Source organism: Triturus cristatus, chromosome 2_2 (genome assembly GCF_964204655.1).
Source record: "Triturus cristatus chromosome 2_2, aTriCri1.1, whole genome shotgun sequence".
Classification (NCBI taxonomy): Eukaryota; Metazoa; Chordata; class Amphibia; order Caudata; family Salamandridae; genus Triturus; species Triturus cristatus.
The window spans coordinates 1,037,847,845-1,037,862,628 of NC_140582.1; the positions used below are offsets into that span (position 1 = coordinate 1,037,847,845).

A 14,784-nucleotide genomic window follows, 5' to 3' on the forward strand; every position below is an offset into this window, starting at 1 on the left:
TCCTACTGAGGAGACTGCAGTAAATGAGGAAATTAGGAAACTTCATAACAAATAAGTCTCCCAAGATGGCCACCAGAGACAAAAGAGCCCAAATGTAGCCCAAATATCACCCAGATGTAGCCCAAGTATAGCCCAATGACAGAATGTCCCAGAGTGTTCTTAAAAACAACTAGAGCGCTTACTGTCTTCATTATGACAAAAGTATGGCACACCTGAAGCCATCTTGATTGGAATAAACTGGTAACACTTAAAACATTTAATTTAAAAAGGAATACAGTGAGGGGGTTCATTTTGCCAAGAAATTATGATTAATGCTGAAGAAAGAAAATGAGGGCACATTTTGAGTGACTTCTCAAATACTCTTCTATTTCATTAAAACATTCTGACATGCAGACTGAAACATGCACTTTTAATACCAGGAGCAGACTTCCATGGTGAACAGTAGTTTTACTACAGTGATCTAATGAGCAACTAGAGTGCTACCATTCAGAATTTATGGCAAATGTGTGACATATCTGAATACCTTCATGATGGAATCAAAGTAAAAACTGAAAGCATTTCCTACTGAAGAGACTGCAGTACATGAGGAAATTAGGAAACTTCATAACAAATAAGTCTCCCAAGATGGCCACCAGAGACAAAAGAGCCCAAATGTAGCCCAAATATCACCCAGATGTAGCCCAAGTATAGCCCAATGACAGAATGTCCCAGAGTGTTCTTAAAAACAACTAGAGCGCTTACTGTCTTCATTATGACAAAAGTATGGCACACCTGAAGCCATCTTGATTGGAATAAACTGGTAACACTTAAAACATTTAATTTAAAAAGGAACACAGTGAGGGGGTTCATTTTGCCAAGAAATTATGATTAATGCTGAAGAAAGAAAATGAGGGCACATTTTGAGTGACTTCTCAAATACTCTTCTATTTCATTTAAAACATTCTGACATGCAGACTGAAACATGCACTTTTAATACCAGGAGCAGACTTCCATGGTGAACAGTAGTTTTACTACAGTGATCTAATGAGCAACTAGAGTGCTACCATTCAGAATTTATGGCAAATGTGTGACATATCTGAATACCTTCATGATGGAATCAAAGTAAAAACTGAAAGCATTTCCTACTGAGGAGACTGCAGTACATGAGGAAATTAGGAAACTTCATAACAAATAAGTCTCCCAAGATGGCCACCAGAGACAAAAGAGCCCAAATGTAGCCCAAATATCACCCAGATGTAGCCCAAGTATAGCCCAATGACAGAATGTCCCAGAGTGTTCTTAAAAACAACTAGAGCGCTTACTGTCTTCATTATGACAAAAGTATGGCACACCTGAAGCCATCTTGATTGGAATAAACTGGTAACACTTAAAACATTTAATTTAAAAAGGAACACAGTGAGGGGGTTCATTTTGCCAAGAAATTATGATTAATGCTGAAGAAAGAAAATGAGGGCACATTTTGAGTGACTTCTCAAATACTCTTCTATTTCATTAAAACATTCTGACATGCAGACTGAAACATGCACTTTTAATACCAGGAGCAGACTTCCATGGTGAACAGTAGTTTTACTACAGTGATCTAATGAGCAACTAGAGTGCTAACATTCAGAATTTATGGCAAATGTGTGACATATCTGAATACCTTCATGATGGAATCAAAGTAAAAAACTGAAAGCATTTCCTACTGAGGAGACTGCAGTACATGAGGAAATTAGGAAACTTCATAACAAATCAATCTCCCAAAATGGCCACCGGAGACAAAAGAGCCCAAATGTAGCCCAAAATCACCCAGATGTAGCCCAAATATAGCCCAATGACAGAAGTGTGCAAAACACTTATTATTTTGTGTTTTTGCAGTGTTATATAGTGCAGACTTGTCAGGTATTGGAGTGCTTTACATGAGCATTGGTTACATCACACAAGAACAAATTCATTTTGGTTGTAGACATGGGGAGACTAAGTGATTTGACCAGAATCACAGAATGTCGAGCTGAAGCAGAAACTCCAACCTGGTCCCCAGTTGCAAAGTCTGCAGTTCTGGAAGTAACACCACATCCTCTCCCCTAAGTGCAACATTTAATCAAGTGGTCAACTGGATAAAAAAACATAAAGATAACAAATAATTTAGTGCTTTGTCGCTATTTGAAAACTCAGAAAATATGTCCTTATTTTAGTCTTTTAGAGCACTAACCATAATTTTGATGCCAATAAGACCCTCTCATATATGTAATTTCTAAAGGAAATGCTCTAGGTATTACAGTTTTGATTACATCAAGATGACGTCAGGCGTTCCACACTTTTGTAATAAATATAGAATGTTAGCAATCTAGTTGTTCATTAGGATACTGTTGAGAGGCAGAGGCCAGGGGCACGGACTCTGAAAATTGAAGGCAGGTAGGAGGGTGCAAAGGCAACAATTTAACCACACTGAGCAGGCAGGAAGGGCCGTGGCAGCACAACAGACTATGGAGGGCAGTGGAAAGGGGGGCAGGGGCAACAAACCAATAATACAGGACTTGCAAGAGAGGCTGTGGCAATGTAATAGACCATTGTGGGCAGAAGGAAGAGGCAATGGTAGTACAACCATACATGCCAACAGACCCGATTCAGCCAGGAAACGTCCAATGTTTTTAAGCTCAAATGGGCTTTATTTGATCTGTCTCCTGTCTACAATCTCCTCTTTTTCAATGTAACTCAAAGGGGAAAATCAATACCCCAGCTTTTTTTCAAAATCTCCCTCTTACCAAGTTCAAAATGTTCGCAAGTATGGTACATTGGATCATGGAAGGAAATGGGGTAGGGACATGGACTTGGATAACAGAGGACAGGAGGGACATGGAGAGGTGCACCAAACTGACCCTGCAGGGCAGGCATCAGGGTTTGCAGCAGCACAATACACCACACAGGGCATGCGGGACGGGAGTGCAGCACAACAATCCATAGAAAGCAAGAGGGAGGGGACAGGACCATGCACATGGACAACAGAGAACAGAGGGGCAAGAGGCAATGGTAGCTAGCTGACCATAATGGACAGACAGGAGAGAAAGCTGCAGCATAACAGACCATAAAGGGCAGGAGGGACGGATCAGGGGCATTACAATGGAACAGACAAGCCAGGAGGGAGGGAGTAGGGGTCTGCACATGTAAACAGAGGGCTGGGGGCAAGGGGGCAGGGCAGGAGCAGCAAGATAGCCATGGAGGTCAGGCAGGATGGGCACTAGAAGCAAGACACACCATGAAGAGCAACAGTGAGACTGTGATGGCATACACACAGACCATGGAGGGAAGGTGGGAGGGGGTCAGGGGCAGCTAACTGACCACACAGGGAAGGTGGGAGGGGCCATGGCAGCACAGAAGACCATGCATGGCAAGTGGGAGGGTTAGTGGCAGCACAATGGCTATGATGGGCAAGAAGGAGGGTGCAGGGGCATGCACAAAGGACGATGGAGGATAGAAGGGAGGGTCAGGACCAGTGCACAGACAAGAAAGTTCAGGGGTAGGGGCCTCACAACAGACCGCACGGGGCAGGCAGGAGGAGCAGTTGCAGCACAACAGACCAGGGAGGGCAGAAGGGTGTGGCAGTACAATGGACCATGTGGACAGGAGGAAGAGGATAGGGGCATGGCATGTGGACAGGCAGGGTGGAGGTGGCAGGGACAGGTTACAGTCATCTGACAATGCTAGGCAGGTGGGAGGGGAGTGGCAGCTCAACAGAACACTCAGAGTAGATAGGAGTGGCAGGTCCATGGAACATGGTGGACAAAAAGGATGGAGCAGGGGCATGCACAAAGACATCGGAGGGCAGGGGGAAGGAGAATAGGGGCAGCAAGCTAAGCACAGAGTTTAAGCAGGAGGTCAATGATGGGACATAGAATTGGGCAATGGAGGGCAGGAGGAGTGGACTGGTACATCATACTAAATTGAGGGCAGTGGCAGCACATCAGACCATGCATGGCAGGAGGGAGGAGGCTAGTCCATGGATTCACACAACAGAGGATAGGGAGGAGGGGGATGGGGCAGCAAGCTAACTGTTCAGAGAAGGCGGGTATTAGGAACTTTATTGTTTTTAAAACGTGTGTCTGTGCGAACTACTTAAAATATGAACAAGTATGCAGCATAATCTCACTTTTATTCAGGAAGAAGAGGACGTTTGTGACTGTGAATCCGGGCTCACTTGGCAGAAACACCCCCTGACCCTCCACCCCCTATCGCAAAATGTAATGCCCGTGAAAAGGGTAGGTGAACACAGTGTTATATAGAACATAGTCCTGAGAGCACGATTGAAAATGAAAACTAGATATAGTGTATGGTATAAACTATGCACCAAAAAGTGTGATATAAGATGAACCGGGCGTGAAATATAATATGCAATACATTGTGCGCAATGACAGATTCATTGGAGAGCGCGAGATAGCACAGGCACTAGCGCCTGCTATGCGATATGCGCCTTGGAGTGTAATATGCACAGGGCAGTGTTGTGTAACGTAACTAGTCTCTAAAGTTGTAATATAAAATATGTGCTGGGGAGTGTAACGTTGCATATGCACTGTGACAAAGATATGGACCCCAGATTGTAATATGTATGGCATAGCACTGTGCGTTATAACATAGGCATCGAGGAAGGCACGTTAGATGGGGCAATATAACCCGTGCGAAGACACGTGTGGCATGACATATTCACGGGGTGGTGTTACAGTGCACATGGGCTAGAGAGTGTCATAGCATATGCACTAGCTAATGGAATACAACACAGAGGTGTGTGGCACTCAGCAGGCAATGGTGGGTGTAACACAGCATTGGGCTCTGCCAGGAGCGCGCTGTGACTCAAGTGATGTTCGCCCCCTTTCCAGAGAGTAAAATAAAAGGTATTACACATCCGGCAGTGGATGTGTGTTTTATTAACCGTGAGGGGGGTTTCTTGCATAGTTGTGGTCGAATTTTTGTCGAATCCCCTTTGAATGGCTTGGTGTGCATGTGTATTAAATGTGCCCGTCAATAGCTACCCATGTTTGTATAAATAAACGACAAGGGTGTCTACCGGGATTAGGCACGGTAGGGCATCAGACATGTCAGAGCTTCACTAGTGGCGTAAATACATTCCACGTGGATTCATTGTATGCATAGTCGCCTTTTAATGAATATCACGCAAATCGTCATGGTGATAGGTACGTACGGTTTGTCCAGCATGTCCTAGGTGTGTCTATAAATATATCTTTTTTTAAAATAATAAAAAACAGTGGCCGGCCCTGGGGATTGGGGTCAAACAAATATAATTAGGAGACAGGCCCTGGGGGATGGGGTCATCAGGGCCAATAAACTAGAATAAGAAGGGGAACCACACAGCCCCCCTTCTTAAAAAATTAAAATAAATAAAAGACTGGCACCGTGCCGGGGGCGTTGCCCCCTCCTTGCAGCACTCTGCAAACGCGCCCCCTGGCGAGTTGTAAGTTGGGGAATTAATTCCTCTTCAATACCGAGGGTCCCTGAGGGTCAACTAGCCCAACAGGCATCTCCAGTATGCGCCAGGGAGCTGCGCTGCAGACAGGTGTTCCGAGGCCAAGGCCCTTTTTACACCTCTCTGCAACGCAGCTCTGTGGCGCTTACTGGAGGTACCTAGTGGTCTAGTTTGACCCTAGGGACCCTTAGGATTCAAGGGGACTTAATCTCTCAACTTAGAACAGCCACAGGGCGCGTTTACACAGTGGTGAAGGGAGGGGACGGGGCCTGAGGTGACGTGTGCAAACACGCACTATGGCACGTTTTAAATTGGGGATATAATTTCCCTTCAATACTGAGGGCCCCTGGGGGCTAACTAGCCCACCAAGTCCTTCCAGTAAGCGCCACTGAGCTGCATTGCAGAGAGGTGGTCCAGGCCGTGCCACTTTTTACACCTCTCTGCAACGCAGCTCTGTGGCACTTACTGGAGGTACCTAATGGGCTAGTTGGACCCTAGGGACACTCAGGATTAAAATGAACTTAATCTCCCAACTAAAAACGGACACAGGGAGTGTTTACACAGTGGTGAAGGGAGGGGACGGGGCCTGAGTTAACGTGTGCAAAAACGCCCTGTGGCCTGTTTTAAGAGGTAGTTTTAATCCCCCTGCCCTATTATATACTAGGGGCTTACAGAGGAGGTCATGCTAATCACAGGGGGACCCCAACGCATAATGTTCCCTAGTGTATGTAGGTGTTTTCACTGTATTCTAAGTGTCTTTTAACATAGCACTGGCTCTAGGACTGGTTAGTCAGACTCAGTTACCACCAGTATCCGTCTGAAAAAGTTGAGGGTACAGGATGATTTTGCAACAAGGCTTCTTTCTGCTCTTCTTTTTGTTCTTTCTGCACGTTATCCTTCTTCCTGCACTTTTCTTCGTCTTTGAGGACTTCTGTTGCTTCTTTCTGCACTTCTTTTTTTTCTTTCTGTGCATTTTTTCTTCTTTCTTCACATGTCCTATCTCTGTAGGCATAGTTAGAAATTAGCATTTAAACCTTTGAAATTCACAGAAAAAACCATAGGTTTCAGGCACGTTATAGTTAGGAATTAGCATTTAAAAAACCTCAGAAATTCACTGAAAAAACCATAGGTTTCAGGGGTGTTATAGTTAGCTGGACTTTTCACTTGTACAAAACCATTGAAATTCCCTTGTTATAGTTAGTTCAGCTAACTATAACTCGCGCGCCCGCAATGCACTGCTGATGACGTCACATATTACATCACTCATGACATGGTCAGTGACATCACTCATGACATCACTGATGACATCTCAAATGACATCACTGATGACATCACTGATGACATCATCCTTGTGATAGAGTGGCAGACCTCCTCTCACCCTAATATAACCTTTGATACACACATTCAAAAATAGAGACTACAATTTTCAAAACAATGGACATACCAATACCAGTTACAACAACCTCTTCAGTAATTCTAAGATCCACATACACATCCACTCATTCACCAACAGTCCTATACAGTCACTCATACATGTACTCACTCATCATATGTACTCATACACCTATACATCCTGTTACACAATGCCACTCATCCATAGAGTTACTCACACACATAGTCACTCATGCTAATCAAGAATCAAACATACATTTACTTGCATATACAGTTATACACACACCACCACACTTACTTCTACGGAAACTTACACATACTTAGTCTTTTAAACAATCACTTATAGAAACACATACTTATTCATACAGGAACTCTTTCAATCTCTCACTCTCACATATACTCACTTATATACACCAATAGTCACATATACTAGTTTAAAACATATGTAGTTACTCATAAAGACACTATTGAGACAGTCATTCACTCACTAACACACCCATACACACACTCATCCACCCATACAGTCCTGCACACATGCTGTCTTCAACACATTCAAACAGTGAGTCACTCATTCATGCAACTATGCACTACGTAATAACCCCCACCGAACCATGCAGACACTCAGACTGATACTCAAAAAAACAACTAATAACCTATATAGACACCCATGTAGCTACTCACCAACCCATGCAGCCACTTATACACAAAGTGAGAGACTGATACAGATATTTACATATTTAAACATTACTCACTAAGCCATGTATTCACTATGATACACTTAATCAGTCAGTTACACAATCAATTTTTCAAAAACAAATCATCCATTTAGATACTTATATACCCATTTATTCTTCCATCGACCTTGAGATATACATATATAAAACATATTTAATTTTCAGAAAAACACACATTCACTGGATGATGTCATCAGTGATGTCATCAGTGATGTCATTTGAGATGTCATCAATGATGTCATGAGTGATGTCACTGACCATGTCATGAGTGATGTAATATGTGACGTCATCAGCAGTGCATTGCGGGCGCGCGAGTTATAGTTAGCTGAACTAACTATAACGGGTGAGAAACGCAGTCCACAAAGTCTCAGGAAAGTTCCTTTTATTGGTAAAAATGCCTCCATGCGCTGACAGTTTCCACAGCTATGTCGTCGATTTCGCCCGACGCATTTCGAAGCCTCAATGCTTCTTCCTCAGAGGCTCGACGGACATGATGCATATTAGACACAGTCTCTATTTAATAGTCAATGCCACACCCTCAGATGGGCAAAGAATTCTGGATCTTGTGGTGTGTGTAAATGTACAACTCTGTATGAGTGCATTTCATTATCGCTGTAAAAACAATGTCCTAAAGCCCGTTGTAAGGAAGTGGGTTTCTGTTGCAGTAACCCCCCCACTTTTTGCCTGATTACTGATGCACTTTTCCTTGTTGTGCCCTGGGCTCCTGCCAATCAGGTGTCCAGTGTCTGTGTTCCTTCCCTAAAAACTGCCTAACAGTCAAAACCCAATTGGCATCTCTGGTCACATGTCAGCCCCTGGTAAATGGTACCCTAGGTACCCAGGACCTTGTGACCAGAGAAGGTCCCTAAGGGCATCAGCACTTATTGTGCCACCCTTAGAGGACCTGTACCCTGACACACACACACTGCCTTTGCAGGCTGAGTGTCTTGATGCAGAACAAAACAAAGAGTCGACATGGAACACATCCCTGTGTGCCATGCCCACAACACACACCGCCCTGGCATACCTCAGTCACCCCTCTAGCTGGGTGCCCTATGCTAGTCGTGTGGGCACAGGTGCATGAGCCCGAACTCCACAGCACCCTGATGGCTACACTGAAGACTGAGAAGTTTGGTATCAAACTTCTCAGCACAGTAAACCCACACTGATGCCAGTGTGGAATTTACTGTAAGATGCACGACAGAGGGCATCTTAGAGATGCCCCCTGAACCTAACCTACAATCCATGTCTTGTCTGAGGGGCTGCCTAGGCTGCCACACAGCAGACATGTTGCTGGACCCCTGGGTAGAGAGCCATCTGCCCTCCTGGGCCTGCAACAATGCACATTCTGGGTGAGATGCTAAGTCTCCTCTCCCAGGATGGGCAGGGGAAGCTTCAAAGGCATTCCGCCTTTGTGAGCTTCTCCAGGCAACTTGCTGTACTCAGCAACTGGCCCCTGCCGGTTCTAGCCCCCACTCTGGCGGGAATACTGGCCGGAAACCACAAGGAAGGAAAAGGGGTGTGCCAGCCTCTGCCAACCCCACCCCTCAGGTGGGGGAGGCGAGGTGAAGCACATCTCCAGGCTCTCGCCATCTTGAAGATGGGAAGCCCTGCCCAATCAGAACTAGGCTACTGCCCCCCTCCCACAGGAGAGTGGCAGAATAGGGGGTGTACCCACCCCAGGCAGGGACCCATTGGTCCCTGCCCTTTACCTACCTGTAACGACCCTAAATCTAGTATTTAGGGGCACCCTGAACCCTCCTTCCTTAGATCCAGATTCCGAAACAGCAAAGAAGAACAAGAAGCAAGAAGACCTGCCATGCAGCTGCTAACAAGAGGAAGACACCAATTGCTTTGGCCCCAGCCCTACCGGCCAGTCGACCCTCGAACCTGCTCCTGCTAAATCCCGGCATCTCCCGTGGCCAGCAAACTCACAAACCCCGGAGGACCTGGCTACCTTGTGACTCTGTCTGAGCATCTGGGACTCCCACGAGCAGTGGTATTGCTCAAAGCAAGTAACTCACCTCTGGCATTAGCCAGGAACAGCGAACCCTGCACACTCTGCACCCGCCAAGCCTGGCCTGTGCTGAAGTGGACAAAGACCATGAGGACGTACCCCCGGCAACTGTGACCCCGAATCCAGCACCGAAGGACCCACCTCGACGCTCCTGGCGATGCCTGCAGCTTCAGAAGCAGGGAGCCCCCCAACCGCGATCAACAGAGGGTAAGATTTCCCGACACCAAAAGGCACCCCTGCACCCGGTGCCCTGCGGCCCCCTGTGCCCAACTCCTGGGTACCTACCTATCCTCCCAACTACCCAACTTACCTCTCGAAGTGGTGGTCGCACCTGAAGATTCTTCGTCCCCGAGCTTGCAGCCTTTGTTCGTTTTTGAGCTTCTCCATTGCAATCCATTGAACGCCAGACGGCTCAAAAGCACCCTGCACCCAGCCGCTCGAGTGCCCCTGGCAGTGCAACCTCTACTCCAATCTACTTCCCCATTCGCCCTGAGCAAGTGACCAGGAGCCCAGCTCCCACAGCAGCGTGGCCTGCTAGCCAGCAGCCACCAACCAAGGTCCCCCTGCCTTCCATAGGATAATGTTGGGCCTAACTCACTCTGCACCCGGCTGCCCCTGTGCCGCTGAGGGTGTAACAACTGTACTTACCTGACCCTGGGAGACCCCCGAGTCTATGCCCAGAACCTTAACTCTGCCAGTCGAGTACTTACCCAAAAGCCGATAACTCACTTTTCTTCCATAGGGTAACATTGACTGGTTTCACCTGAAAATTCTTCTAAGTGTGGAGTTTCTAAACTTTAAAATATTCACCTAAAATCAACCGAGTAGCAAAATCGAAAATACTCACCTTCTATTAGGAGAGAATCCAGTGCTGGATCTTGGTGCCCAGCACTGACCCTGAAAAGTAATTACAACCATACTTACAGCTAACTCAATTTTCTTCCATAGGAAACCATTGACTGTTTTTCTGTGACATTTCTTCTGTATCGATTTTTGCAAACTACAAATATTCTTTGAAAATCGTACCAACTGTGAAAACGTAATTACTTACCTGCTTTAGATAGATCTCCCAGTACTGAGCCTAGGAGCCCAGCACTGGATTACAAAAGTAATGAGAACATACTTTACCTGCAACTTGAATTTCCTTCCATAGGATAACATTGCCTGGTTTTTGCTGAAAAAGTTTTTGTGTCGATTTTGCAAACTTACAAATATTCGTTAAAAATCGCCTGTATAACCTAAACGCATACTCTCAACTGCTTACAGGTGGTACACTAGTGCTGGATCCAGGATCCAACACTGAGCTAGAAAAAGTAACAATAACCCCACTTACCTGCTAAGTGAATTTCCTCCCATAGGGTAACATTGGTGATTTTATTAGAAAAAGTTTTTGTGTCAACTTTTAAAATACCAAAATATTGCTTAAAAATCACAGCAGTAACTAAAACGTATTTACTCACCTGTTTCGAGGAACTGTCCCAGGACTGAATCTAGGATCCAGTCCTGGAGTTAGAAAAGTAATCCTAAAAGTAGTCAATTGCATTTACTTAGAATTTCCCATTGAGCTCAATGTATAATTGTGTTGCCAATTGTAACAAACTGTAACTATTGCATTCAACAGACTATTGCCTATTGAAAAGTATTTAACTAAAGCATCTCATTCTGAAAAAGTATATTTTGATACCTATTGTTGGTTCTAAAATAAAACAACCATATATTTTTACATACAAATCATTGGCCTAGAGTTCAGTTCTTGAGTGTGTGAGACCATTTGCTGACTGAGTGTGTACAACAAATGCTTTACACTGTCCTCTGATACTGCCTTACTGCTCGACCAAGCTACCACTTCAGAGAGTAAGGTTATATCTAACTTTAGCCTCTGCTAAACCTCTGGGGACTGTGGACTCTATACACACTGTACCTATTTGGGAACAGTATATACAGAGCCCCTTTCTCACACCCGTGATGGGCCTAAGTGCACAGGTGCATCATTAATCCACAGACGATGTCCCGCATATGAGGCCAGGTAAATACCGAGCCCCGCGGCCCCCAACCATCACAGGGTGGTGCGTTCCTCGCGGCAAGGGCTGCCGCGTTTCAATATAAAGCTCCTAGTTGCCCCTCTGGTAGAAACGCACTCCACAAAGTCTTAGGAACGTTCCTTTTATTGGTAAAAATGCCTCCATGCACTTACAGTTTCCACAGCTATGTCGTCGATTTCGTCCGACCCGTTTTGAAGCCTCAATGCTTCTTCCTCAGAGGCTCGACGGACATGATGCATATTAGACACACCCTCTATTTAAGAGTCAATGCCACGCCCTCAGATGGCCAAATAATTCTGTATCTTGTGGTGTGTGTAAAGTTTCAACTCTATTTCATTATCGCTGTAAAAACAATGTCCAAAAGCCCGTGATGGGCATCAGTGCACAGGTGCATCCTTAATCCACAGATGATGTCCCGCATATGAGGCCAGGTAAATACCGAGCCCCGCGGCCCCCAACCATCACAGAGTGGTGCGTTCCTCGCGGCAAGGGCTGCCGAGTTTCAATATAAAGCTCCTAGTTGCCCCTCTGGTAGAAACGTACTCCACAAAGTCTCAGGAAAGTTCCTTTTATTGGTAAAAAATGCCTCCATGCGCTGACAGTTTCCACAGCTATGTCGTCGATTTCGCCCGACGCGTTTCGAAGCCTCAATGCTTCTTCCTCAGAGGCTCGATGGACATGATGCATATTAGACACACCCCTTATTTAAGAGTCAATGCCACGCCCTCAGATGGGCAAAGAATTCTGGATCTTGTGGTGTGTGTGTATATGTATATATATGTACAGCATTTATGTTCAAACATGTGATTAGCCGGTTTCTCATATATTTGACATATTAAGTTGCAGAGTTCATCGTGTACTTGTCCAAGATCAAACGATGTGTTAAGTTCCCTTCATCGCATGTGGACAATTAAGGCAGTATGCTACATCGTCCTATAAAATGTGGACTTCGCTATGTTTTTTCACAGATGGCTTGAGCCGTGGGAGCTCCAGAGCTCACTCAGATCTGTCCCCCCGCCAGCGCACGAGGGATGATGCACAGGAAGGTTTACCGGCTGCTTGACCCTTCAGAACCTTCTTTCAAAATATGTGAACTGCATCGGAAATTATATTAATTCAGCATGCTATGTTAAATCACAGCATACGCAAAAACTGATTTAGAAACGTTGTTTTCGCTTTTAAGTTCTTGTTTCAAGTTTTGCAATATATATTACATGGTGGCAAGTAAATGAGCAAACCTTCCAGCTGCCTTCCCTGGGAGGTTTTTATACCTGCACCGTTTCCGTTAGGAGCTTTTGTGGGTAGTAAAACAAGTCTTGCATGTTATACGATCGAAGATCTGGGCTAGTCGAGTATATGGGAACCTCCTCCTGCCCCGCCAGCCGATGACATGCCTGGCATTCAGCACACTGGCCCATTACCAGATTGTAAGGTGTGCAGGCACAAGCAACATCAGTGGGGTTCTCTTCACTCCCTCCCCCTCGGGGACCCTAGGCACACATTCTCTGCTTCATGTATAAAGTGAGAGCTTCCTCCAGTCTGGGTCATAGAACACACATCCGTTTGAGTGTACTCTTTACTCCACTCTTCTAGGTGTGTAATACGTGTGCAACAGACACTCACACCACTGGTCTTTCGAGACACCCCCTCATCTCCACCAAGGCTGCAGGCAGCACTGTCTTGGGCTCATTCATAAAAGAGTTTCCTTCAAACACCTGCTCGCGAAAAATCATTCCTCCTCGCGCTAGCGCTGCTCACCCTCTGCCCTGTCATGCGTGCGCCACCCATGCAGGGCAAAGCACCATGCATGATCTCACGTACGCACCCATGTGGCCGCCCACCCGCTAGTTCAGCACTGTCATCCAGTGCCGCTGGTGCACCCAAAGGAGCCTGGAAGCCTCTAAGAAAGATAAAGGGAGCTGGAGGGACTCACCCCAGGCAGCTGCTGCGCCTCTCGATCCTCTTTGCAGTGTGCGAGTCTCCACCCTGGGCGCTGCTCGCGTGGTCCTGAAAGGAGGCGAAGATCGAATGCGCTTAGTCGCTGGGAAGAAAGGACGACTCGAGAGGTGGGCAGAGGAGCTGGGAAAGGGGGACTGGGAGCGATACCTGAAAGGAGGGTGGAGGAGAAGGGATAGGGGAGAGGAAAGCCTTTGCTCGTACAAAAATATTTGCAATGCTATAGCTCTTGCAATTAAATGCGAAACCTATGGCATTGTCCCGGCTGCTTTCAAAGTGAAAGCGGGTATGGTGCACTGAATGCAAGCAAAGCATGTTGTGCTTAAAGTAGCAGAAACTCAATAAAGAAAATAGTACATGTACTGTGTAACAACCAAGTAAATTAACCAGGAGCCATGGGAGGTTACAAATGAAGACATGGCCGTACTAAGGAGGGACGAACAAGCCTATTTAGGAATCAGAAGACAGAATTTACGATGGACAAAGAGACAAGCCAATGAAAAATGTGGGTGGGGGAGTGGGCTGGGCTTCTCTCCCGTACTCTACTACAACAGATCGCCAGAGCAGCGCGCGTGCACTGGCTCAGGCTCGACCTAATGAATACCAGTGAGTGAGTGAGTCAGTGTGTCCTGTGGAACCAATGTCAACAAATCTCCTCTAGAAAATGTTGCCCTCTACACTACCACCGCTCTGTTGCTGGATGAGAACTACGTAGCCATCTAAACCATCAACATATTACAGAAATTTCATGATAGCACTTTGCTAGGCAAATATCATAGTCAAAAAGAAACACTTGCAGTGCTTTAAAGCAACAGCTGTGAAGAGATACTTACCACTTCCTTAGAGAGAAGCTGTTAGAGGTGCAAGAGTAATGGATCCGGCCCCTGTGTCTGAAGGGAAACTTACACTCCCTGCCGTCCACTGTCAGCACTGCAATAGGGAGGAAGGAAATTAGAGGATACATATCAAACTCCCTTCAAGTTAGTAAAAAAGATCAAAACACATTTTATAGTTTTAAACAAGAAAATACAGTTTCTTTACATCAATATGTTTCATCGACTTCCAGAAGGCCCTCTGTGATTAATCATACATTGTTCCCTTTTCCATTTTTCAGTTTTATTTCATTATTATTTGTCATAAGAGCTTCTCTTTCTGTTTTATGAGTGAATTTATTGCAAGTCATAATTA

At 45.6% G+C, this 14,784-nt stretch overlaps 1 protein-coding gene across 2 annotated transcripts in view; it reads right to left on the reverse strand.

Annotated features, from left to right (window-relative positions):
• HGFAC (HGF activator) overlaps positions 1-14,784 on the reverse strand; it is an 882,006-nt gene that overhangs the window by 648,929 nt on the left and 218,293 nt on the right. For both annotated transcript variants that reach the window (XM_085642492.1, XM_085642493.1), the window contains exon 3: positions 14,430-14,526. In XM_085642492.1, coding sequence (XP_085498618.1) covers positions 14,430-14,526 — 97 coding nt within the window. The remainder of the gene's footprint in view (positions 1-14,429; positions 14,527-14,784) is intronic.